The sequence below is a fragment of the Colias eurytheme genome, chromosome 30, assembly GCF_061535395.1.
Source record: "Colias eurytheme isolate Ceu_HAF_F1 chromosome 30, ilColEury1 Martin Lab GWU primary, whole genome shotgun sequence".
NCBI lineage: Eukaryota > Metazoa > Arthropoda > Insecta > Lepidoptera > Pieridae > Colias > Colias eurytheme.
In genome coordinates, this window is record NC_143009.1 from 2,741,611 (window position 1) to 2,769,445 (window position 27,835).

General features: G+C 33.9%; 1 protein-coding gene across 1 annotated transcript in view; it reads left to right on the top strand.

The window, feature by feature from the left end:
• Nf1 (neurofibromin 1) overlaps positions 1 to 27,835 on the top strand; it is a 69,181-nt gene that overhangs the window by 32,518 nt on the left and 8,828 nt on the right. The window contains exons 23-58 of the mRNA XM_090118437.1: positions 169 to 277; positions 1,073 to 1,179; positions 2,029 to 2,145; positions 2,886 to 3,040; positions 3,651 to 3,808; positions 4,162 to 4,305; positions 5,024 to 5,190; positions 5,528 to 5,663; positions 6,236 to 6,326; positions 6,436 to 6,610; positions 7,011 to 7,194; positions 7,865 to 7,917; positions 8,542 to 8,742; positions 9,225 to 9,347; positions 10,349 to 10,487; positions 10,837 to 11,001; positions 11,496 to 11,597; positions 12,509 to 12,646; positions 13,141 to 13,324; positions 13,664 to 13,770; positions 14,222 to 14,298; positions 14,542 to 14,735; positions 15,968 to 16,071; positions 16,866 to 16,916; positions 17,352 to 17,438; positions 18,322 to 18,493; positions 19,307 to 19,445; positions 20,116 to 20,298; positions 21,385 to 21,464; positions 22,043 to 22,176; positions 22,646 to 22,786; positions 23,377 to 23,456; positions 24,701 to 24,876; positions 25,517 to 25,629; positions 26,307 to 26,403; positions 26,770 to 26,840. Coding sequence (XP_089974563.1) covers positions 169 to 277; positions 1,073 to 1,179; positions 2,029 to 2,145; positions 2,886 to 3,040; positions 3,651 to 3,808; positions 4,162 to 4,305; positions 5,024 to 5,190; positions 5,528 to 5,663; positions 6,236 to 6,326; positions 6,436 to 6,610; positions 7,011 to 7,194; positions 7,865 to 7,917; positions 8,542 to 8,742; positions 9,225 to 9,347; positions 10,349 to 10,487; positions 10,837 to 11,001; positions 11,496 to 11,597; positions 12,509 to 12,646; positions 13,141 to 13,324; positions 13,664 to 13,770; positions 14,222 to 14,298; positions 14,542 to 14,735; positions 15,968 to 16,071; positions 16,866 to 16,916; positions 17,352 to 17,438; positions 18,322 to 18,493; positions 19,307 to 19,445; positions 20,116 to 20,298; positions 21,385 to 21,464; positions 22,043 to 22,176; positions 22,646 to 22,786; positions 23,377 to 23,456; positions 24,701 to 24,876; positions 25,517 to 25,629; positions 26,307 to 26,403; positions 26,770 to 26,840 — 4,654 coding nt within the window. The remainder of the gene's footprint in view (positions 1 to 168; positions 278 to 1,072; positions 1,180 to 2,028; positions 2,146 to 2,885; positions 3,041 to 3,650; positions 3,809 to 4,161; positions 4,306 to 5,023; positions 5,191 to 5,527; positions 5,664 to 6,235; positions 6,327 to 6,435; positions 6,611 to 7,010; positions 7,195 to 7,864; positions 7,918 to 8,541; positions 8,743 to 9,224; positions 9,348 to 10,348; positions 10,488 to 10,836; positions 11,002 to 11,495; positions 11,598 to 12,508; positions 12,647 to 13,140; positions 13,325 to 13,663; positions 13,771 to 14,221; positions 14,299 to 14,541; positions 14,736 to 15,967; positions 16,072 to 16,865; positions 16,917 to 17,351; positions 17,439 to 18,321; positions 18,494 to 19,306; positions 19,446 to 20,115; positions 20,299 to 21,384; positions 21,465 to 22,042; positions 22,177 to 22,645; positions 22,787 to 23,376; positions 23,457 to 24,700; positions 24,877 to 25,516; positions 25,630 to 26,306; positions 26,404 to 26,769; positions 26,841 to 27,835) is intronic.

Consider the following 27,835-nt stretch of genomic DNA (forward strand, 5'->3'; position numbering starts at 1 on the left):
TTTAAAAACATATATACAGGGTGTAATCGTTAAGTGTGCACAGGCGATTATTCCGTAACTATTACAGATATCAAAAAACTTTAAACTGATATTGAAAGTACTATACCTAATGAGTAAAATGACAATAATCACTTTTTAATAATAAAACGAGAAATATTGTCCTTACAGATACGTCCGTCACTTGGACATGACAGTACTATCGGTACACATAAAGACGAAATTATGTCAAGTGGTCGAAGCGATGATGCGCCGGAGGGATGACTTGTCGTTTAGACAGGTGAGTGAGCGTTCTGGAACATTCTGGAATATTCTAGAATGTTCTTTAGTGTTCTAGAGTGTTCTAGAATGTTGTTTAGTGTAGTCGAATGTTCTAGAAGAGTCACGCAAAATTTTGAGAGATGAAAGTGTGTATTTTTGTTAGACAGGTAAGTTTTAACGTTATGGAACATTCTGGAATATTCTAGAATGTTCTTTAGTGTTCTAGAGTGTTCTAGAATGTTGTTTAGTGTAGTCGAATGTTCTAGAAGAGTCACGCAAAATTTTGAGAGATGAAAGTGTGTATTTTTGTTAGACAGGTAAGTTTTAACGTTATGGAACATTCTGGAATATTCTAGAATGTTCTTTAGGGTTCTGCAGTCGAATGTTCTAGAAGAGTCGAGCAAAAATTTTAGAGGCGAAAGTTTATGTAGTTTGTTAGGGTGTATGACCATCACACGAATGAATCTTTATCTTCAATCTAGTATGTAGGTAGGCTTGAAATAAAGGGTTTAATATTTTATAAGATTTTATTAACCGTGTAATCTAGCTACTCTAATAAAGAAAATGAAATTTTTAAAGAACCGAAAAAATTCTTTCCAAATTTCTCATTTGAAGGCTTTATTTATACAATGAAAGATTTATTTATAAAACTAAATATCAAACATAAACAAGTTTTTTTAATTATAAAGATATTCTTTTGTCTTTGGTAATACATAATTTCGGATGTCACAATTTTTGAATCAAATAAATTAAGTTTAATATTAAGAAATTACAAATGAATACTATTAAGGGCTCATATAAAATGTTTTCCCAGGAAATGAAATTCCGCAACAAAATGGTTGAATACGTTACTGACTGGGTTTTGGGAACGAGTCACCAGATTGCACCACCGTTGAGAGCTGATGCTTCTTCTATAACCAGGTAAATATAAACTAGCTTTCCGCCAGCGGCTTCGCTCGCGTAGTCGAAGAAAAACCCGCATAGTTCCCGTTCCCGTGGGATTCCGGGATAAAACCTATCCTATGTCCTTTCTCAGGTCTCAAGCTATCTGTGTACCAAATTTGAAGTAAATCCATGCAGTACTTTTTGAGATTAGCCCGGACATACATACAGAAGAACAGACAAAAATTCTAAAAAATATATTTTGGCTTCTATTGTAGATCACGCCCATAGTATTCTTTAAAAAATATATTCAATGTACAGTTTTGACTCTCCTACGATTTATTATATGTATGATCATCATCATCATCCTATTTCCTACTAATATTATAAATGCAAAAGTTTGTGATGGATGTTTGTTACTCTTTTACGCTAATACTACTGAACCGATTACAATGAAATTTGGTATGTAGGTAGCCGAAGACCCAGAATAATACATAGGCGGAAATCTAGTCAGCCCGTGTCCCAGCAGTGGGAACGGACTGACTAGATTTCCGCCTATAAGGGTTCGGCCATCATCCACCACGCTGGCCAAGTGCGGGTTGGCGGATGACACATGTAGTCGATCTTTTGATTCTTCGGCATGTTTATTAGGTATTTTCACAAATTGAAATAGGAATGTAAATAAGTGTAAAAAGAATACTTTTTAAGCACATAATCGATACCAGTTAGATGACTAGCTATGTCGGTTAGTTTTATTACAATAAAATAATGGTTCGACCTGAACGCGTTTACGATAGTTTTTAAAGAAAAGTCGATTATAAACGCGTTCGGGTACACGCAACGTGCCGTGAGACGCCTGCCCGTTGACAGGCATGTGATGTGTCCCAGAGAGCTGGACCAGGCGTGTATGGAGGCTGTGGCCGCTCTGCTCAAGGGCCTGCCGCTGCAGCCCGAGGAGTCCGACCGGGGGGATCTCATGGAGGCCAAGAGCCAGCTGTTCCTCAAGTTAGTTATACTCACACACACCGACGCACGCATAGACACACGCACACACGGAAAAAATACAAGGAAAAAAAATTCATAACTTGCATACATTTTTATTGGAATAAAAAATTAGTTGTGTATCCTATTAATATTGTGAACATAATATTTTCATTCTTTCTTTCTTTAATATTGTAAACACGTGAATGTTAAATACATTCATTTCCTAAAATAGTTGTTTGTTCGTCACGCGAAAACTACACTAAAAAGATTTTCATTGAGGATGGCAGTGATGTAGCTATAGAAATACTTACCATTTACTTTTACCAATTTATACCCTATCAATATAGAAATCTCTGCCTGAAACATTAGCGATCATATTTATTTTTACAATTTATAAACGACTAGCTGCTCTGCGCGGTTTCACCCCCGTGGCTCCACTGCTGTTGCCCGTAGCGTGTAGCCTTTAACCTTCCTCGATAAGTGGGCTATCTAACACCAAAAGAATTTTTCAAATCGGACCAGTAGTTCCCGAGATTAGTGCGTTCAAACAAACAAACAAACAAACAAACTCTTCAGCTTTATAATATTAGTGTAGATTACAAAACAAACAATTTCTTCCCTTGTGCTTAAATAATTAAATTTATTTGTTTTCTCATCACAAATGAACAATCAACACACACATAGTCACACACAAATATTGATGACATGTCCAAATTGTTTTAATTTTTATTATTTAAATAAAAAATAATAAATACTTCCAGGTATTTCACATTATTCATGAACCTCCTAAACGATTGTAACGAAGTAGAAATAACAGAGGGTCCCGGGCGTTTGGAAACGTTACGAAAAGCGACCATACAAGCCATGTCGAATTTGCTCAGCGCTAACATTGATTCGGGATTGATGCATAGTATTGGTAAGTTGGTATTTTGTATAGACGTACAAACAGACCATATTATTTCTTATGTCTTGGTAGCTTTTTGAAGTGAAACTTCTTTAAAAAGTTAAAAAAAAACAGGCAATAATTCATTTTTAAATAAATAAATATTATAGGACATTATTACACAAATCGACCTAGTCCCACAGTAAGCTCAATTAAGGCTTGTGTTGTGGGTACTAGGCGACGATAAATATAATATTTAATAAATACATATATAGATAATAACACCCGGACTCAAGAACAAATAATTGAGTTCATCACACAAATATTTGCCCTGACCGAGGATCGAACCCGGGACCGTCGGCTCAGTAGGCAGTTACTTTACCACTGCGCCAACCGCGTCGTCAATTGTTATATTATCCTTTAGTTTGTTCAGCAAAAATAATATTATGATGAAAAAAAACGTGCGTGCCGAGCACACGTGTCAGAAGTGAAACTTCTTTGTCAAGATTTAAAGATACCAAAGTCGTTGCCTTACTTCATGACGTGAAGGTATTGCCATTACGCTACCTTGAAATTTTAATCTCAACGCGTCTTAAAGAAGTTTCACTTCAAAATGTATGCATCATAATTATATTTTTTACAGACCTAGGCTACCACCGTGACTTACAAACGCGTGCGGCGTTTATGGAAGTTTTGACCAAAATACTGCAGCAAGGTACAGAGTTCGACACCCTGGCTGAAACTGTGCTTGCAGATAGATTCGAGCAGTTGGTACAATTGGTTACTATGATTTCTGATAAGGTTGGTACTACTGTGGTTTCATGTGTTAAAATAATAAAAGTGTCTGTTTTTTGTTTATTTACATGGTTTTTGTGTGAATGCAAGATATTTATAGGTATTTATTATTGCAAAGAGGAGAATCATATTATTAGATAAGCTTTTTTTGTGTGAATGTCTAAAGAAATTGTTATCCAATTACACGTTGAAATTTTTTGCTTTCATAAATACCACTTGATGAATAATAATTACCAGAACATAATAATTGCCATAATAAACAACAACTATATAAATGAGATTTTTTTGGAAAGAATATAAATTTTTTTTTTAAATCTCATGCACAAATATATTATATATTGTCACAAAAACATTTACAGGGTGAGCTACCAATAGCCATGGCGCTCGCGAGCGTTGTAAGCACATCACAAATGGACGAGCTAGCGAGGGTGTTCGTCACACTGTTCGACGCTAAACATTTGTTAGCACCGTTGTTGTGGAATATATTCTATAGGGAAGTTGAGGTGGGTGAAAATAATTAAAATAATATGTTAAGAGGAGGATTTAGATTTACATAGTTACGTCATAATACATACATATACACAGTTCTACAATTACACATAAACATTATTACACAGTTACACATTGAAAAGGTTACAAAATAATTCAGGATTAGAATAATATACATAGTTCTAAAATGTCATATTATTACAGTTACACAGTTCTACAATTACACATACCCAGTTACTTCACGTTGAAAAGGTTACAAAATACTGAATTAGAATTATATACATAGTTCTAAAATGTCATATTATTATAGTTACACAGTTCTACAATAACCAAATTACATACATATTTAAAAACAGAGTTCCACATAATAATATAACATATTGTCCAGGTCTACAATCTTAATATAATATATAAATCTCGTGTCACAATGTTTGTCCTCAATGGTCTCCTAAACCACTTAACCGATTATAATAAAATTCGCACACCATGTGCAGTTCGATCCAACTTGAGAGATAGGGTAGGTTTTATCCCGGAAACCCCAGGAAATGGAACTATGCGGGGTTTTCTCTGAAAGCTAGTAACATATTAAAACCGTTACACAGTTCTACAATTACACTTATACACAATTATACAGTTAGATAATTACACACTTTACTAAATACATATAAACAATACATTGCAATTTAAATTTCTACTTTTAAATCTTCTATTAAACTATTTTTAAATTCTCAGGTATCAGATTGTATGCAAACTCTCTTCCGCGGTAACTCCCTAGGCAGTAAGATAATGGCCTACTGCTTTAAGATATACGGACACACATACTTACAAAGTCTTCTGGAACCAATAATAAATACTCTGTTGGAACAACCGGAGTTGAGCTTTGAAGTCGATCCAGCCAGGTAAGAAAATTATTTGTTTGTAAAAATTAGAAATAATGCATATTATTAAAAGTACGATAAAATATGTAATTAGTTGTTTTTAATAAAAATCTCTTCTGACTTTATATTGTCAGTACTAAACTAAATTAAAATGGGGAGGCACGGAAGGTCTAATCAAGAAGTGTCATCAAAATCGATTCACACATTTGAAAGTACTGATGTAACAAACACAAAGAACATAGTAGAAATTTCAACCCGCCTTTTTTTAATTTTTAATAGTATTAAACAGTCTGTTTAAATTTTTAAACAGTATGTTAAATTTTTTTACGTTCTTATACAAATATTTATTTAATTAAAGGTTAGACCCAAGCGAAGACATCGAAGTGAATCGCGCAAATCTCATAGAACTTACCAAAGAAGTGTTTGAACGTATAGTGACATGTGCTGATATGTTCCCGCCGCAGTTGAGGAGCATGTGCCATTGTTTGTATCAGGTATGTCGTCATCATCACCACCACCGTCATCATCATCATCATCATCATCACCAACAGGATAATCCATACTAATATTATAAATGCGAACGTAACTCTGTCTGTCTGTCTGTTACTCAATCACGCCTAAACTACTGAACCAATTTTCATGAAATTTGGTATGGAGATATTGTGATACCCGAGAAAGGACATAGGCTACTTTGTATCCCGTGAAAATGACGCAATCCCGGAAATCCCACGGGAACGGGAACTATGCGGGTTTTTCTTTGACTGGGCGGGCGAAGCCGCGGGCGAAAACCTAGTTATCCATATTTAAGCCATCACTAGCACAGCCGATATCGTCGTCAACATAATTTATACCATTTTTAACACGATTGTCATAATTTCTGTAATGTATAGGGTAGAAATACGTGAATATATTTTAGTGTAGGGTACTTTGAATTAGTGACTAGTACTCAAAGTCAAGTGCACTTGACCAACGTGGTTGATGATGGCCTGTACCACAGGAGGCCCGTGTCCCAGCAGTGGGAACTATAGTAAATGAAATGTTACAAAAATATTGCTTTTATTAACAGGTACTAAACAAGAGATTCGCACAGTTTCCACACACAAGCGTAGGAGCCGTCGGCACGGTGTTATTCCTGCGTTTTATCAACCCGGCTATTGGTTAGTATTTATTCATTCGTGTATTATTCATTCGAAACTTTAGGATACATTGTGATTTGAAAATAAATTTTATTTTTATATATTTTTCAATTCTATGAATGTATTTCAGTGTCCCCACAAGAGATGGGCATAGTGAATCGACCAATCCCATCTCAAATAAAACGCGGTCTAATGTTGATGTCTAAAATACTGCAAAACATAGCGAATCACGTGGAATTCTCTAAGGAACAACATATGTTGCCTTTTAACGACTTCCTGAGGGCACACTTTGAGACTGGGAGAAAGTAAGTAATGATATATAATTAAAAGTACAAATATTTAATTACCATCTGTGCTCCGCGGTTTCATCCGCGTGGCTCCGCTCCTGTTGGTCTTAGTGGGATGATATATAACCTAGCCTATAACCTTCCTCGATAAATGTGCTATCTAACACTGAAAAAAATTTTCAAATCGGACCAGTAGTTCCTGAGATTAGCGCGTTCAAACAAACAAACTCTTCAGGGGTGTTACTGGATCGATACCAAACCCAAATATGTGATTAATTTTTTTTATAAGATGTCATTGTCAGAGTTACTCAAAATGGAGAAATAAACCATCCACGCGAAGACCGACATACGCGCGGATGGAGTCGCGGGCGGAAATTAGTATTAATTATTTTTAAAACTTATAGTAATTTTTTTTCAGGTTTTTCATACAAATAGCATCAGACTGTGAAAGCGTAGAGCAAGCGGCCCACAGCCTATCATTTATAAGTGATGCCAATGTATTGGCTTTACATAGATTGTTGTGGACGCACCAAGAGAGGATTGGTGATTATTTGTCCAGCAGTAGAGATCATAAGGCGGTTGGGAGACGGCCTTTTGATAAAGTGAGTACTTGATTTATTTATTTAATAAGCTTTCAGGCCAAGGTGAAAGTTTTTTTATAAGGTACTAGCTTACCGCCCGCGGCTTCGCCCGCTTTCTCTAAAACCTAATAAATAATATACTAAAACCTTTCTCTTGAATCACTCTATCTATTAAAAAAAACGCATTAAAATCCGTTGCGTAGTTTTAAAGATTTAAGCATACAAAGCGACATAGGGACAGAGAAAGCGACTTTGTTTTATACTATGTAGTGATTCAAATTTTTTTAAAGTGGGTTGGTTTCCTAATGATAACTTTCATTTTTTTTAAGTGAAAGTTCTTTAGGCGCTAAACGTCTTAATTTCAATGTCGTGTCGTGGCAATAACGTCACGTCATGGCGTAATACGACGATGTTGGATATTTTATAAATCTTGCTTGAAGTTTCACTTCTGACAAGTGTGCTCAGCACACACACTCTTTTATACCAATGAAATTAATGGAAATATTTAAAGCTATCACGCGATAATACTATTCTATATTTCTATGCAATTTTCTTAATGTCCCATCCTGTAAGAATATAAAAACAACGTACGATACGCACTTTGTAGACTTAAAATAACGATCGAACGAAATATATATGAATGAATGAAATCGGCAAACTTGTTCACAAATTTGTATTTATTTATTTATAGATGGCAACGCTGCTAGCTTATTTGGGACCACCGGAACACAAACCTGTGGAATCGTAAGTATTTTAGAAATTAAAAGTTCTCAGAAAAAGAAATAGCAGTTTTATTTCATTCAATCTTATTTATACTACTGCTATCTTGCAAAACTATTCACAATGTTAAAATTCGTTGAAATATTTTATTGTTTTTCAAAAATACCGTCATTTTAAAATTCATAGGGTATGGATGAGCAAAACTTTGTAAGAGCTCCTGTTTTTGTTCTATACAAAATTGTATTTATTTCCATAGATAATTTGATTTTCTTTTTACCTATTTCTGCATCAATCCAGGTTGTCTGGAAGAGATCGCTGTCTGAGCGATAAGACCGTCTGTTGTGCTCTTTTATTAATTAATGTTTTGTGTCCTTACTTGTACTTCTCTCTGTGGTGCACAATAAAGTATTTTTGTTGTTGTTGTTGTTGTTGCTAATCATCCATACTAATATTATAAATGCGAAAGTAACTCTGTCTGTCTGTTTGTTACTCATTCACGCCTAAACTACAGAACCAATTTGCATGAAATTTGGTATGGAGATATTTTGATACCCGAGAAAGGACATAGGCTACCTTTTCTTGCGAAATATGTATCACGGGCCAAGCCGGGGCGGACCTCTAGTATAGAATAAAAACTATCTCTTCCAGCACATCAAGTCTTCTTTTCTCTTCCTACGCCCGATGGTCGTCAATAGATATGAGTTCGACAAATTTCGAGGAGTTCATAGTGAAACATAACATGCACCAAAAGGAAGAGTTTAAGAGCATAAAGAGTTTGAACATATTCTACCAGGCGGGGACCAGTAAACTGGCGAACCCGGTGTTTTATTTCATTTCCAGGAGATATAAGTAAGTGCTTTTTGGTTTAAGTGACCTTTTTTGTACTGGTTAAGGTATTTCAAAACATTAGAAAATAGTCCCTTTTGCTTATTAAAGTATGTTATGAATGAAGTATGTTAACCAATGAATTAAATGTAAAAAAATAAAAAGTTGCTTAAAAGAGATAGTTACCTCTTTTGTGGAAGGACTGTATAATAAACTAACGCTATTAATAATCTTATACCTCTAATAATTTGTATACTACAAAAATGTAATATTTCAAAAACCTGGAAAATTTTCACGCAACTATTTTTCAAGCTCCCTCAAAACAATCCAACTAAACCTACCACAAGTACCTTAAAATATTATTAAAATTAAAAAAAATCCATCGCTTAAAGCTATGCCAATAAACAATAAATATCTTGAACTTGATATTTTGGTTCTTTTCTGGTATGGCATTCAAATGCTTTATAAATATAAATTTTTAAAGAAATAATAATTTTCTTTTCCAGGATCGGCGAAGTAAACGCAGACCTCCTAATATACCACGTGATTTTAACATTGAAGCCATTCTGCCAACAACCCTTCGAGCTGATCATAGACTTCACGCACACCAACTCAGATAATAGGTTTAGGTATATGCATTTATTGGCTAGGAATCGGACGGTTTGTCTGTCCGTTTGTGGGGTGCCCTGGACCTTTTTGAAGTGAAAACTTCTTTAGCGGCGTTGGGTTTAAAATCTTAAACTCGCGTCAGGACACGTGGCCTGATCGAAAAAGCGTAAGACGGATTTTTTTAGCCCTTATATTCCATGCGTAAGACGGATACCATTCCAAAATATCAAACATGCTGAACGTTAATAATCAAGTTTTCACTTCTGCCGGCACTCCCCCAGTGCAACCCGTCTTTTTTTATTTTATTTAGTTTAGGTATGGTAATGTATTGGCTAGGAAACGGACGGTGTGTCTGTCCGTTTGTCGGGTGCTCTGGAACATTTTTTAAATGGGAATTAGAGGCAATTTTATGTACGATCTTGCGATACAAACATTATCACGCAAATAATCAGTATTTGAAAATACTTTGGGCATATATAATACTTTTTGAGGGTATTTCATTATTATTTATTTTGCCATAAAAATTACGAATTACGCTTTGGAACGAAGAAGTTTTTGTTATATCATTTCTTAAGTTTTAATTTTAAAACAGGCGAGCGGAAAGTTAGTAAGGTAGGTACATGCTTAGAAATCTAGACAACATTATATTCGAGTCTGGGTGTTAATTATCTATATAAGAAAGAAAGAAGAAAGAAAGAAAGAATGAAAAAACGTTTATTTAATGACACATAGCCTCACACGTACATAATGAAAAACAATTTATACAATACTTACTTACTACAATACTTAAAAATACACATTGAAGTGTGTAGCCTGTGAAGCCATTAAAAGGGGAAATCATAGTAATAATCATCATAAGTACATATTGATTTTAAATTATATATGTATGTTTATCAACCATCTGGTTTCCATAACACAAGCGAAAGCTTAGTATGGGATCAGATCGTGCCGTGTGTGAAAATTATCCTGAAATATTTATTTATTTTATTTATTATGTCTGACAACATTATTCATATTGCAGAACGGATTTTCTACAAAAGTGGTTTACAGTGCTCCCCGAAGTTGCGTACACAAACATACAAGCGTGCTATATATATAACTGCAACGGCTGGGTGCGCGAGTATACAAAGTTCCATGAGACAATACTGGCGCCACTACGAGTGAGTTTATTTGTTTGTTGATTATGTGGGAAAGGGTGGATTGATTTTGATGTGATTTGTGATATATGTGAGCATGATCAAGTAATTTATAATATTTAAGAATTTGACTTGCCTTCTTTATGTCAATGATATGATATTTCTTTATTTTAAATCAAAGTGTTCTAAGTAATTAGTTTTTTACTAAGATACTTATTAAGATAGATACTATCTATTGATTACAATCGACTATCATAAAAAAAATGAAGTAAATACGAAATCACGTTCCGTTTTTCACAAACACTTAATAATATCAACTTAAACCTCACAAAACGACCCAAAAATAATTTCAAATAATTCAAATTTATTACAGGGCAACAGAAAACTAATATTCATCGACAACCACGCTCGTCTATGCGATTACATAGAACCTGAACAACAGAAACTGCCAGGAGCGACTCTGGCTTTAGAGGAAGATCTCAAAGTGTTCAATAACGCACTTAAACTGTCACATAAGGACACTAAAGTGGCTATAAAGGTAAATGTTAGTGTTATACAGGGCTAGCTGTGCGGTTCTACCTGCATTGCTCCGCTCTTGTTGGTCATAGCGTGATGATATATAGCCTATAGCCTTCCTCGATAAAGGGGCTATCTAACACCGAAAGAATTTTTCAAATCGGACCAGTAGTTCCTGAGATTAGCGCGTTCAAACAAACAAACTCTTGAGCTTTATATTAGTATAGATAAATAATAAGTGTTCTATCTATTTGACGCTTGAATAATTTTAGCTTAACATAATACATATTACCTAAAACGAATTTTACCTTCTTCAAACATAAGAAATAAATAAATCTTTATTGAAAAGGTTTTAAAATAATAATACATAAATATACATTATATAATATTTGGAAATTAAAGCCTGTATTAGTTTAAAGTTTGACTATAAACTTCGATTTATACTCACTGAAATGACAGATTTCTGTAAATTTTTGCATGAAATATGTATAATAATTATTGTTTCCCTATTTTCAGGTTGGACCTACAGCATTGCAAATAACATCAGTGGAGAAGACTAAAGTACTAGGATTCCCAGTGCTTCTAAATGATGTTTATTACGCGTCTGAAATAGATGAGGTATGTAATTGTATTTTATTTATTTGGGTTGTATGTAGTTAATATTGTTTCATTTTTCCGTGATTTGATATAGAAAATAGGATTGTCATTTAATATGTCTTTTATTTTATTTATTCACATATTTTAATTATAAATTTACATATTATAAACAAATATATTCACAAAAAAAGTTAAAAGGTCCTTAAAAATGTCAGAGCAGAGTTGTATAAAACATTAATTGAAATTAACACCTTATCTTGTAGCAGTAATGTTCAAAGTCTGTTGTATCGCTCATTAGAAAACACTGCCTAATACATGCATAGGCAGAGTTTTGCTTTGGACAAATTTTGAGCGTTATTGTGAATTTATTTGTTATTGTACGTCAATGCATTTAATAGTTACTTTTATTAAGCATTATTCTGTCACCGTTTGTATTCATATGTATTTTATCTTTAACCGATTTCAAAAAGGTGGAGGTTCTCATATAGACTGTATTTTTTTTAGCTTTATTACCTCAGAACTTTTTTCTGGGTGAACCGATATTGATTATTCTTTTATTATTCGAAAGCTCGTGCTTGCCATGCATGTAGTCCCAATTAAATTCGGTTCAGTTCTGATAATTTTAAGCTTTTTAGTTGTTTTGTTAGAAGTAAAATTATCTTACTCAACTCTAAAATTATACTTTAAATATGAATTTCAGAACTTTTGACTGGGTGAATCAATTTTGATTCATTTTTTTTTATTTGAAAGCTAGTGCCAGCAGGCAATGTGATCCCATTTAAATTTCTTACTGCTGACAATTTAAACAGGATGGCGGTTTTTAGGTTATCTTACTCAACTCTAAAATTATATTTAAAATGTATTATTTTGTATATTTCGTGTCCTATCCAAGAAAACCTAGATAATGCTATATATAGGTGTTCCTTCCGCAGGTGTGTCTTGTTGACGACAATCAATTTTCTCTATCGATAGTGAACGAAGCGACGCCATTGAGTTTTATACATAACGACTGCGATAATATAGTACAGAGTATCATACATATACGGAATAGATGGGAACTGAGTCAGCCGGTAAGTGAATTATTGAATAATAAGTTAAATGAATGAATGAATAAAATTTTGAAGGGTAGTGAATCATAAAACTTATTGGGCAAGTGAATATTTGCGCTTTTTGGTCAATATTTGTGCATTGTCAATCTGTAGAAATAAGTTATTATCAAATACGTGAATGTATGTGTTTCGAGGATTGCCCGATGGCTTTTGCCAAACCTAAGATTAACCAGTCCTTCCGCGAAGAGGTGTTGTTTCGCGATTTGACTGTAACATATAGATGTATATTTGTTAAACTTAAAGTTTTACTTTAAGTAAGTTTGGAGTAGTAAATTAAATTTGAATAAAATGAATTAAGTTTTAAATATTTTACTTATTTTGATGTGGTACTGTATAAATCGATGGGCTAGTAATGATAAATTATTATTAGTTTCTTTACTAAAAACTACGAGAAATGTATAAGTGGACTTCTACTAATTTTTCTTAATTATCTGATTCAAAATATAAAATTCCAGCAAGACTCAGTCACAGTACATCAAAAAATCCGACCAAAAGATGTACCAGGAACGCTATTAAACATGGCATTACTCAACCTGGGATCATGCGACCCGAACCTACGTACCGCGGCGTACAACCAGCTGTGCGCTTTGACGGCCACCTTCCATTTGAAGATTGAGGGACAATTGCTTGAGACTTCAGGTAGAATTGCAAAAAATGACAAAAAATTGACAAAAACTGACATTAAATTGGCAAAAAAACAACAAAAAATAGGGTCCGTCATTAGAGACTTTAGATATACTTCAAAAAATCACAAAATCATAAGAGGAAAAGAACACGAAAGAAGCGAAAAATAAATTAGTGTCAGTCGCTAGACGTGTTGTTTAAAAAAACATACAAAATGCATTCTATAAAACAGGGCAAGTAATTTGACTTGAGGAAATTGTTTCTAAAAATACAAAAATATAATTATAACGTAGAAATAATTTAAACACACTCACAATTTCTATAAAATTAATTAATAAAGACGTTTATTTACAGGTCTATGCATACCCTCGAATAACACGATATTCATCAAATCTGTAAGCGAAAAACTGGCGCACAACGAGCCACATTTAACGTTAGAATTTTTAGAAGAATGTATACAGGTAATAAAATTTATACTTACATTTACCATTTTATAAAGGTTTTATTCCAATTAAAAAGCATGTGTGCCGAGCACAGGTGTCAGATGTGAAACTTCTTTGGCAAGATTCAAAGATACCAAAATAGTCGCTTTACTCCATGACGTGACGGTATTGCCATGACGCGACCTTGAAATTTTACTCCCAACGCGCCAAAATAAGTTTCACTTCAAAACTACTATCAGGTCGAACTTTACAATAGAGAATAACCTACAATAATCTCGCACTCATATTCAAAATTTGTTTGAACGAAACTCTGCCTACGCATATACACTACGCAGGCAGAGTTTTCTAATGAACATTATTATTATAAAAAAGGTGTTAAATTCATCATTTCTTGACAATACTCTTGAGTAACATTGGGTTGCAAATTCAAAAATATTGTAGTCAATAAATTATTTAATATTGTTTCTAGGGATTTCGTGGATCCACAATAGAGTTGAAGCATTTATGCCTTGAATACATGACTCCATGGCTCGCTAATTTGGTCAAGTAAGTATTGTAAATAAATTGAGTAAGATTATTTTTATAAATAAGACTAGGAATAACTTTTATATAATTTTTTAAAACTGCTAATAGAAGACCTTTTTTTGTTACAATTCATTACGTGTTAGATAGTGTAAGATTTTTTTAAGCCGTTAAGTTTTGTAAGAATAATTAGTACAATAAATAATAATTAGCCATATAAGGTGAAAATTAAAATTCGTTTATTCTTTACACATCAACAAATTACAGATTCGTCAAACCGACAGAAGAATCTCGACGTCAAAAACAAGTTGCACAAATTCTGGAAAAATTAATAGAATTAACTATAGAAGAGACAGAAATGTATCCATCGGTGCAAGCCAAGATCTGGGGTTCGATTGGTCATGTGCCAGAACTTATAGATATGGTGTTGGACAGCTTTATACAGCGGAGCGTGGATTCAGGTCAGTTGGTAACGTCTGTAATGTGGGAAATTGGGATGAGGTACTTGGGTCGTTTGTGCGCATCTGTAGTGGATTGTCATAGGAATATATTCGCAAATAGGGCATAGAGAAATAACTTAGTAGAATTAACTAAAGAAACGTAGAAATATATTGTTATGGTGCATTAAAATATATAGAGTTAACAATAGATGGCATATTATAGATATGGTGTTGGACAGCTTTATACAAAGGAGCTTGGACTCAGGTCAGTTGTGAGCGTCTGTAGTGTGGGAAATGGGGATCATGGACTTGGTTCGTTTATGCGCGTCTGTAGTGGATTGTCATAGGAATATATTCGCAAATAGGGCATAGAGAAATTACGTAATAGCATTTACTTTAGAACCGTAGAAATATATTAGTTATGGTGCATTAAAATAACTATATAGAATTAACAATAGATGACATATTATAGATATGGTGTTGGACAGCTTTACACTGAGAAGCGTTGAATCCGTGTGAGAGAATCATAACAGAGTACATGTTATGTGGCTATACCTTCCTATTATAATGTACTCTATTGTGTACAACATAATGTCGATATTGAATTGATATGAAATGCATGGGCTTACGGGCCATGCTATGGTTTATATTCCTTGAGTCAGTAGCTCGATGATATAGTCTCGGTACTACCATCGACCGCGCAAGGTGTGCGCACTGAGTCATTATTTAATATTATTTCACATATCTACCTAATTATAATTAATTATGGAGAGTTATTTAAATTCTCCGACAGTCACTTTGTAACGTCTATAGTAGGATGGCAGCCTTTGAGTCATTTGTGTACATCTGTAATAGAATTTTGTAGGATTCGTCATTAGGGTATAGAGAAATTGCCTGGCAACAAAAGCCAAGATTTGGGGTTCATAAATATTTATAACACCTGATATAGTGCCTACTTACCATAACATCGTGTATAAGAAACTTGCAATACATATAATATACGAGTATATTTATAATTTTTTGAAGTGAAAACTTCTTTAGCGGCGTTGAGCACTTTTTCTGTAATGGGTATAAAATCTAAAACTCGCGTCAGGACACGTGACCTGATCGAAAAAGCGTAAGATGGATACCATTCCAAAATATCAAACATGCTCAACGTTAATAATCAAGTTTTCACTTCTGCCGGCACTCCCGGAGTGCAAGCCGTCTTTTTTTTTATTTCACAGTAATCATATGATTAATATCTTATTCAGGTCTCGGCTCGCCAATGATAGAAATAATGGCGGACACGGCTGTTGCGTTAGCATCTGCTAACGTACAGCTAGTTTCTAAAAAAGTTATTGGCAGGATGTGTAGAGTAAGTATCCTATCCTACTAATATTATAAATGCGAAAGTTTGTGAGGATGGATGTGTGTGCGTATGTTTGTAACACTTTCACGCAAATACTACTGAATCGATTACAATGAAATTTAGAACAGATATAGAGGGTAACTTGGATTAACACATGGGATAGGTTTTATCCCGGAAATCACACGGGAACAGGAACTATACGGGTTTTTCGTTGAAAACGTGGGCGGAAAGCTTGTATTACAATAAATACAAAAACATAAACAATATTTATCCTTCTTCTTCCTTTTTAAAGTGAAACTTCTTTAGACGCGTTGAGAGTAAAATTTCAAGGTCGTGTGGCAATACCGTCACGTCATGGAGTAAGGCGACGATTTTAATATCTTTCAATCTCGCTAAAGAAGTTTCACTTCTGACACGTGTGCTCCGCACATACGCTCTTCTTTTTCCCTCTTTCTTTCTTTTTCAGCACAATACACACACAATTAAACAATACAACTAAACTCACAATTTCAAAATTGTCCGATTGAAAACTCTGCCTACGCGTGAAAGGCAGAGTTTTCTAATGAGCGATACAATAGACTTTGAATGTTACTGCCACGAAATAAGGTGCTAATTTCCATGAATGTTTTATACAACTCGGACGTTTTTGACGACCTTTTAATAAGCGATTGTGAGTCCATTTGTTAAATGATGTATTTATTTATTTTAAAAAATAACTTCCAAAATTTGTTTATTTTGTTTTCGTTTATTTTTGTTGTAATAATTTGCTTATGTTTTGCTTTTTTTTATTTTTTGTACAGGCGTTATCGAAATTGCCGAATAATATATTGGGTCCAGTTACCCCTGCTACTGTAAGTTTGCTTTTTCTGTTTTGTTTTTTTATTTATTTCACTTATAGGTACAATTTATACACGGTATTTTCGTCATTACAATTTAATATCAAAGATACTTGACTAATATTATTAGTGCGTGTGTATGTCTGTTTTTGTGCTCTGAAACAGCTGCACTTGAATGATACATTTGATAGATTATAATTAAAGTTGATGTTTTAATCAATAATTGAACGATTTTTATTATAAATAAATGCAAATTATTTTAAACATTAGATACAATGAAACTTCATTAGGCGCGTTGAGAGTAAATTTTCAAGGTCGCGTCATGGCAATACCGTCACGTCATGGAATAAAGCGACGATTTTGGTAACTTTGAATCTTGCCAAAGAAGTTTTACTTCTGACACACACATGCGCTCTGTTACCATTATAATGTTTGTTATTTATTCTTCAGGTGGTAGACAAAACATGTCATTCACCGACCGCTATGTTGGAACAGCACATGATGTGGGACGACATCGCGATACTTGCCCGATATTTGGTAAGGAAATATTGGAATATGTATGGAAATCAGTAGTTTTAATATAGGTGCCTTTGAGGTTATAAAACAAAATTATCCATATGTACTACTAGCGGTCCGCCCCGGCTTCGCCCGTGGTACCTACATGTTTAAACTATCCTATCTCTCAAGTTGGATAGAACTGCACATGGTGTGCGAATTTTATTATAATCGGTTAAGTGGTTTAGGAGTCCATTGAGGACAAACATTGTGACACGAGATTTATATATATTAAGATATTCTTATTAAAGTGTCATAAGTATGTAAAGTCATTTTAATTAAAAATGGTATTTTTTGCGAAAAAGTATTGGTTAATTGCTTTCTAATGTGATATAATTGAGTTGGATTATGGCCTGTACCCTCATAGGAGGCCCGTGTCCCAGAAGTTGGAACATATATGGGCTGATGATGATGTTATAGTTTAGTAGTCATAGTAGTAGTAAATGGAATAGTGCAGTAAAGCGCTTTAACGGTGATGCCGCAAGCAACAGCTTTTTTATAGTAAACTAGCTTACCGCTGGCGGCTTCGCCCACTTTGTCTAAAACCTAATAAATTATATACTAAAACTTTCCTCTTGAATCACTTTATCTATTAACAAAAACCGCATACGTTGCATACTTTTAAAGATTTAAGCATACAAAGGGACATAGGGAGAGAAAGCGACTTTGTTTTATACTATGTAGTGATTGTAAATATGATCCTCATCAATATTACGTTATAGATTGACATACTTTTGACTAAATATGAGATGATATTATCACCGCTTGGATCAGATTATTTCAGAACTACCCACAATATTTTACTTTTATAATCTTCATACATCACAACTATTCCTTATTACATTATAATTATATTTTTTTACAGTTGATGCTTTCGTTCAACAACTGCCTAGACGTGGCCCGTCATCTCCCCTACCTATTCCACACGGTCACGTTCCTGGTTTGCTCCGGTACGGTCTCCATGCGGGCAGCAACACATGGACTAGTGATTAATATCATACACTCGCTGTGTACTTGCAACTCGCCTACTTTCTCTGGTTAGTATGGAGATAGTGGGGAAAATACGGAAAAAGTTTTTCCGAAGTCTGGTTTTTAAGGGGAAAATGGTGGGAGCAAGGGAAAGTGTGTCTTTAGGTGTGCGGGGAGTTGGGTAACTTTGTTTTGTTCAGGCAGTATTTTTTGAAGTGAAAACTTCTTTAGCGGCGTTGAGCACTTTTTCTGTAATGGGTATAAAATCTGAAACTCGCGTCAGGACACGTGACCTGATCGAAAAAGCGTAAGACGGATAACATTCCAAAATATCAAATATGCTCAACGTTAATAATCAAGTTTTCACTTCTGCCGGCACTCCCCCAGTGCAACCCGTCTTTTTTTGTTTGTCTGATGATGATGATGATGATGATAAAGCATCATAAAGATAATATTTTCATATATTTTATAATGTGACTAGTAAAAATAAATAAGTTATTTATTATTACTTGTAAGGTTTCTAGCATGTTTTCGAAGATTAGCGCATTAAAGTAAACAAACTCTTTATAATATCAGTATAGATTAATAGTACTTTTGCAATGATATAGAATTCATTTTGTTATTGCTTAGTTTTAGCTATAAAGTATAAACTAAAAAAAAAAAATAATGTCTTACTCATAAAATGTTACCCAGTCGCTTTGCAATGTATTAGTTATTGCAATAACCTGTCTTGTTTTTATGATTGACGTTTCATGTGAGCAAGAGCAGGACACAGCTATGGTAGAAAATGGTAGAAATTTATCCATTGTTTAACTTTTTATTAGTAAGGCCGTAATATTATATTTATGTATGATAATAACAAAAGAAATAACACTTTTCAGAGGAAACCCAGCGCGTACTAATGCTATCTTTGGACGAATTCGCTCTACCAAAGTTCTACCAAATGTTCGGTATATCTAAAGTGAAGTCGGCTGCAGTTACGGCGTTTAGAAGTCCATACCATAGACATACGGGCGATTGGTAAGTTAAATAAAGGTTTGTAGGGTAGTTTGATAAATTATTAAATCGTTTTGTTTTATTCATGATTAAGGTCAAACAGTTAAGGTTTAATTTTTGAAGCGTCGAGATTAATAAAACAATGCGTTTTTAATACTGTCAAACTTATTATTTCTATATTATTTAATAAATAAGGAAAATAAAACATGGTGTCTATAATTTTCTAAATTTTGAAATAATTTTAAATGAAATCAATATTCCCAGAGAGGAATTTTGCTTGTATGAAAATTGCTTGCTATTAGAATTATAATTAAGAATTTTTATAAATTATAAATAATTTGTAATCCTACTATAATAATATTATAAATGCGAAAGTTTGTGAGGATGTGTGTGTGTGTGTGTTTGTTACTCTTTCACGCAAATTCTACTGAACCGATTACAATGAAATTTAGCACACATATAGAGGGTTGCTTGGATTAACACATAGGATAGGTCCCGGAACTCCCCCGGGAACGGGAACTATGCGGGTTTTCCTTTTAAAACGCGGGCGAAAATCTTGTATTATATTAATCTATACTGTAATTCATAAATAATTATACGTTTATTAGTCTGTAAGGTTTATTATCTGTACAATTACAATTTATTATCTGTACAATTAATTATCTGTTTCCTCAAAAAATTAAATAATTTTCAGGTATTCCGAACACTCGTACGGTTGCAGCCAGTCCTCTTGCATCATGGGCCCAGTAATTACAACCTCTGTTACGGATAGAGAAAGATTACCGCTTCAATCCTTAGAGACTATAACTGATGCACTCTTGGAAATTATGGAAGCCTGTATGCGGGATATACCCGACTGTGATTGGTTGAAAACTTGGTAAGTATACTTTTTTTTGAAGTGAAAACTTCTTTAGCGGCGTTGACCACTTTTTCTGTAATGGGTATAAAATCTTAAACTCGCGTCAGGACACGTGACCTGATCGAAAAAGCGTAAGACGGATGGATATCAAACATGCTCAACGTTAATAATCAAGTTTTCACTTCTGCCGGCACTCCCCCAGTGCAACCCGTCTTTTTTTTGGTAACGGGGAGGAAATCTTCAAAAGATACTCTCTTTTGGGGGAAAAAGAGAGATTGTGGGATTCTTACCCTTTAAACTCGATGACCAAACCCTAAGCATGGTAGCGGGGACTCTGGGATCTCTTGTAGAACGCAGAGCTTGATAACTATACTAAGAGTGAAAATGATTGAAATAAAAATGAAAAATTTGTTATAGAAATATGTTATAGTCATACCACAGAATACATAATAGTAGCTAAACGCTACAGAATGGACACTCTCCGCCTCCCGCCAAAATTAAACACTTACCTCACCCCCGCGCGATCAGCCTATAAATGGTCCACATTTTTCTGCAAGGACGATACGCAACGAAGATTGACAACATTAATCAAATTGACTTAAAGTAATTTTATTATTTTGGATTTGCGATTATCGTTTTTCGTAGAAAATGGTTAGATATTGTGCTGTTTACGGATGTATTTCATCAGAAAAACGCGAATTTTTTTTACGCTAGTCAAAAATGTGCCAACCATAAAGCGTTAACACACACATTTGCAGTCTCTACAGTGTGACTGTCAAAACGATAATTTTGTATGGAGTGTCCGGGGTGTGGTCATAAATAAAATTGATTTAAAATTTGCAATTTCATTATTTATGGGAATGTGTTAGAATTACAAAATCGAGCTTTGAAATTATTAAGTTAAAATTAGTAATTAAATTGTTTTTTTTTTTATAAATCTGTAATTACAGGTACTATATCTGTAATTTCATATTTATATAAAAGACAATTGTTTTATATGTTCGGCTTAAAAACAGTTTTGCTTAGAAAATAAATTAATAATATTGAAAATTTTAAAGTAACCGATAACTTAACTGATAATTAAAATGATTTTTGACTTTTCAGGACATCACTAGCAAGAAGTTTTGCGATTTGCTTTAATCCTGCCTTACAACCGCGTGCGCTTATCGTCTTTGGTTGTATAAGTGAGTATTCATTCATTTATTCATAAACTAGCGGTCCGCCCCGGCTTCGCCCGTGGTACATATTTACGTTTTCTCTACATAAGAACCATCCTCGTACTTCAAGGAATATAATAAAAAAAGAATTATCGAAATCGGTTCAGCCGTTCTCAAGTTATGAGCTTACCAATACATTTTGGGATTCATTTTTATATTATAGATAAAAATAAAGAATACTATATAAGTTTTGTGAAAAAATAAACAAATAAATTTGTTTAATTATTAGTATTGCAGTCATTAAAATCAACAGTCAATCAAAATCATCAATTAATTTTGTTAAAATATTTTGTTTTGTAGATTCCTAGAAAGGACAAAAATATTGTTGTTTTATGGATGTAATAACTCAGGCCCCGGAATCACAGACACAATAGAAATTCTATTGTGTCGTGGACAGATCGGGCCGTTCGGGGCTCAATGGGGGTATAAATTGTTTATACCCTACAAAATTTGTATTCACAATACTATAATTTTAACACTTTATGTATCAAATGTTTAAAAATATCATCCAAAACTATGAAAATTCTCAAATAATAATTTTACAGGTAAACACGTAACAGACGACGACATGAAACAACTATTACGTATATTAGTGAAAGCGTTAGAATCATTCAATGATATGGCTCTTCTAGAAGCTATAATTATGTGTCTCACGAGGTTACAGCCGCTTTTGGATGCGGTAAGTTTTATTTTCTAGTTAAAAGTTAATATAAATATAATAATGACATTAAATAGGTGTTATTGTTTTTTTTTATATCGTAGAATACGATAATATTAAAAAAATAAAACAAAACAATAACACGCAAGGCCTTAAATTATATTTAATGTCCGTGATAAAAATGCATTATAAAAGTTGCAACAATAAGTTTTTTCATATAAAATAATGTTTGAATTTGAGTATTTAAAAGATTATTTAAAAGATTCATTGAAATATAAACCTTATGTCTTCGCAATAATGTTCAAACTCTATTGTTGTTTGAAATTCATTCGAAAGCTCATTAGATAACTCTACCTTAAAAAACGCGTAGGCAGAGTTTTGTTTCGGACACTTTATAAGCGTAATTATATATGTCTATGTCAATTATTTAGAAATAAGAATTGATGGTATATTATTATTATACGACATTTTTATAAAGGTTTATTTGTAGGAATCACCAATCCACAAAGCATTATTCTGGGTGTCTGTGTCCGTATTACAATTGGATGAGCCGACTTTATACGCGGCGGGTTTGGCTTTACTAGAGCAGAATTTACATACACTGGACTCGCAGGGGCATTTTGAGACTAAGGTATGGTAAAAGAAAGAAAAACGTAAAAAGGGGCGTGTCAGAAGTGAAACTTCTTTGTCAAGATACCAAAAATCGTCACCTTACTCCATGACGTGACGGTATTGCCATGACGCGACCTTGAAATTTCACTCTCAACGCGCCTTAAGAAGTTTCTATAAAATGTAACTTCGAAGAAAATAACAAGTATTATTTAAAATATCTATTTAAAACATAGTTCCGTTGACACATAATAGAATGAGCACCTTATATTTAATTTAATCATTATCTACTTAACGTTATTTTAGCTTATATTGTCATCAACGTTCATGAAAAATAATTATTAAAAAAAAATAATGTTGCATCGATACGTCCTTTATGTCAATATAAAAAAAAGATGTTTTATTAAGCTATTGCATAGCTTCTATCGCGGGCCTTGAGCGCGGGGACCGAATCGAGAAATTCCGTAACGAAAAACCTCACGCTCCCCACTCCGACGGGCTCGGAGGTGTGGCTTGAAGGCATAGCATGCAATAGCTTTACCGCGGCAGTCCCCGAGTGACACACGTCTTTTTATGATGATGAAGATACAATTTAAATAATAATCATTCCAGACTTTAGAACAAGTAATGATGGAGACGAGAGAACCTTTGGAGTGGCATTTCAAACAGTTGGACCACGCAGTTGGATTGAGGTAAGTACATTTATTTTATTAATGTATTATTAAAAAAAATAAAGTATTATTAGAGCCCCCGCAGACCACAGACTTTTTATCGGCCGATAGTTTAGTCGGGTTGGCCTGCTAGTACGCACACCGAGCCAACTAAACAGTTCAGTCGGTTGTGAGTGCGCAAACTATCCAACAGTCTGCCGACTATTTGCTAGTTTCTAACCAACTGTTGAAAAGAGTGGTCACACCGCACAATGAAAATTAATAAAACATTGTATAGAATTGTTATTATTGCTCTCATACACCGGAGGAGGAAAATTAAAAAGAGAGCCCGAGAGTATTGGGTGCATCCTATCTTTAGTGATAGATTAAAATGGAAAATTTTACACTATGCATTCCAAATTACTCCATTACCCGAAAAAATTTTCGCCTTTTATCGAATGAGCATAACTAGCTTCAACCAACTTGTCAAATACAGAGTACCTACTCTTTTAAGTCTTTCTTATAAAGTGGAGGGCGTTTTTCGACTTCCTCGATCAAAGTTACGATCGAAAATTCCGAAATAAGCGACTGAGAATTGAGCGACGCCATTTTACAAAACATGCGCGGCCGACCATTCGCTGTCAAAGCTCGGAGCGAACTGAACTATTGGCCTAGTCGGCCGACTAAAAAATCGTCGTGTTTGCGCGTGTGGTAGGGAGCCAATACTGATTATACAGTCGGCCGATAGTTTGCCGACAGTATAGTTTGAATTGAATCGGGAAGCCCATCAAACTTGTTTATCGGCCGATACCTAATCGTCATAGTGTGCGCATTTGCTTATATCTGCGTACTGATTAAGAGCCCGACCAAACTATCTGCCGATAAAAAGTCTGTGGTCTGCGGGGGCTCTTAAACTTGAATTTAATTTTGACGCTTTTATTATTACTTTTTCAACTATAAAATTTCGCTGTTTCACTAACGTATAAGCAAATTTTCTTTTAATCTTTATTTTGTAAAATAAAGTTTTAAAAAATTTCCACTCACGAATACGAATACAATCTCGTTCAATTTTAATCTGTGTTTTTGAAGTGAAACTTCTTTAGGCGCGTTGAGAGTAAAATTTCAAGGTCGCGTCATGGCAATACCATCACGTCATGGAGTGGCGATGATTTTGGTATCTTTGAATCTTGTCAAAGAAGTTTCACTTATGACAAGTCTGCTCGGCACACACGCTCTTTTTAAAATGTTACTGTGATAGCTACAACTGGGTATTATTCCTATTCCAGTTTCCGATCAAACTTCCACTTCGCGCTAGTAGGTCATCTAGTGAAGGGCTATCGCCACCCACTGGCCGGTACTGGCTCGCGGACCGCGCGAGTACTCACTGCACTACTGGCGCTAGCCGCTAAACCGGACCGCGATAAGTTTAGAGTCACCAAACATACTGTCGCGTATTTGACGGGTGAGTAAATCAAACGAATGGTGTTTTGTGTTTTGGGTCACTCAGAATGCCGCTGAGTTCGGGCCGGTAAGTTTTTTTTTTCAATACTGGACTGTGAATTAATTTGGGTCTCTCTGAATGCTGTGGAAATTCTGGCTGGTAGGAAAGAAGGAGCATTTTTAAATTTGGGTCTCTCAGAATACTGCTGATGTACTGGCTGGTAAGTTTTTCTTTTTTGAAATACTGGATTGTGAATTAATTTGGGTCTCTCTGAATGCCATGGAAATACTGGCTGGTAGGAAAAAAGGATCTTTTTATTTTGGGTTACCCAGAAAACTGCTGAATTACTGGCTGGTAAGAGAACGGTGGTAATTTTATTTTAGGTCTCTCAGAATACCATTGAATTGCTGGCTGAAAAACATATTTTTTTTCATTTAATGGTAACTAAAAAAAAATCTGGTTGAATTTAATTTTTTATTATTCACTTTAAAATCTTTTCTTATGAAAGAAAATAACGGTGGTTTTGTAACACGAATACCGATATCAATCAGAAATATTGGTATGTATGTAAATAATATAAATTAGTTTTAATTTAACATTTAAAAAGTGCATTTTTTATTTATTATATTAATTATTAAAAAATAATAAAATATTTTTTCAGCTCTAGTATGTGTGAGCGAGGAAGTAAGATCGAGGTGTCCTGTAAAACATTCGCTGCCAAAATGGCTGCCAGATAATTGTGATCACTATTGTCCTGCTGCTGATCATTTGCAGGTATGTTTTATGCTTAAGTTTAAATATTTATTTTTTAAGGGAAAAAAGAAAAATGAAGTGCAGCAAACATTAATTGATATTTTTACTGTAAAAGGAAAAATGAGGGTAGTTATTTTTTCTCTTTTTACCAGTGACTTCAAATGTGATAATTTATCTAAAAAACAATTCTTCTAGAGATTATTTTACTAAAATCACTACTACTTTCTCAATCTGATACTTTTTTATAACTTTCCAGGAAATCTTATATTTTAAGTTGTTTGTGCGTATAAAAATTAGATACATTTATATTTATGTGTATTTCTAAGATCGAGATGAGATATGCAAAGTTTACTATATTCAGATACTAGCTTTCCTCCCGCTGCTTCGCCCGCGTTTTCAAAGAAAAACCCGCATAGTTCCCGTTCCCGTGGGATTTCCGGGATAAAACCTATCCTATGTGTTAATCCAAGGTACCCTCTATATGTGTGCTAAATTTCATTGTAATCGGTCCAGTAGTTTATGCGTGAAAACCATACATACATACATACATAATTACAAACCTTTCCTCTTTATAATATTAGTATAGATTAAAGACTTCTTACCAGATTTTAAACACGAATTATCCCCTGTATACTTAGACAATTCTAAACTTTTTTATTATTCGCCACTTTACCTAAGGAGCTTAATTATTGTTACAGTCAACAATGTTAATACAAGGTCGTGTTACATCAAACACATGTCAGAATAGAAGGCAGAAATCGTGGGACATGCTGGACCAATCTGTTACACATGGTGGTAAGATATTAACTAGTTGATACACGCGACATCGTCTACTATAAAAAGTATTATTAAAAAAGTATTATTTTTGCAACTTTTCAACCGACTTTAAATAAAAGGTTCTCAAGTCAACTGTTTTTTTTGTCTCCTCCTATTGATCGTAGCGTGATGTCACTGAAACTAAGCTTACTGAGCCGATTTGGATATAATTTGTTGTTTAGATAGATTAAAAAAACTTGCTTTTAAATTAGGTACATACATGTAAAATTTCAGAATATAGTGAATATATTTTAACAACGCACAATAGAGGTAACAATTAGAAAATTTACCCTACGTATGTCTTAAACAATTTTTTATGTTTGTCTGTCTTAATCTATCCAACAGGTAAGTCGCCAACAATAACACAGTCAAGTAGCGGCGGTCAAAGCCCGCACCCATCGAACATATCGCACCAGGTATCGTTATCTATCGTTATTAATACCGTTATTCGATAACGATTCGTTATGTCATGAAATGATTTCGTTGCCCGTAATTTGAATAACTGTGCTTGATAATATCTTCTATCTATTTTTATTTGTAACTATTAAAATATATTTGTATATCATTACATATCTTGTTTTGGACAGACAGACAGACAACTAAATTGACTATATTAATTATTAAGTGATATATTGTTTGAAATCATTATAATATTTTATTGTATTGTTGAGGCGCTGTTTAAAAGTAGAAAGTGTTTGCATTGTGATGGTCTTTCTTTTACTTATGGCACATGGAATATAAAGAAATAGATTTATAATCTAAACTACTAAAATTTAATATCTTTAATTGTTCATGTTGTATTTATTATCTTTACATTATTAATTAAAAACTTCATTTGCCATAAAACGACTTCTAAAACTCTATATTTAATCATTCTTCAATACATTATCTTTTCATGCAACTTGGATTTACTGTATCGTTTGTATCGTTTACGTTGCTATTCGTAAATAACTATCATTATAACGGTATACGTTATTTCACATTTAATGATACCGGTATTCCTGTACGATATCGATATAATATGATACCGTTTGATAACTATACTGATATATCTGGTATCGGTATTCGTCTTTACAAATACCGTTATTTATAACGATTATTAATACCGGTATCCGATAAAAATACCGATGCTGACTGATATCGGCATCTGTCTTTTCAAATATCGTTATTCACAACGATTTTCGGTACCGGTATCCGTTATAACGATAACCGTTAAATGTCACTGCATGCTATAGGCGGCTAGAATGCGCTTCAAAACTCAAAGATCTTTCTCTGTGCCCACAGCTAAAGAAACCATAAAACCACCCCGTGTATGTACCGCTTTTTCCTGTTTTTTAGATATTTTTTTATTTCCAGAAAGATATAATAAAACTGTTAGGTATATATTTTTACCTGAAACTTTATTTTCATA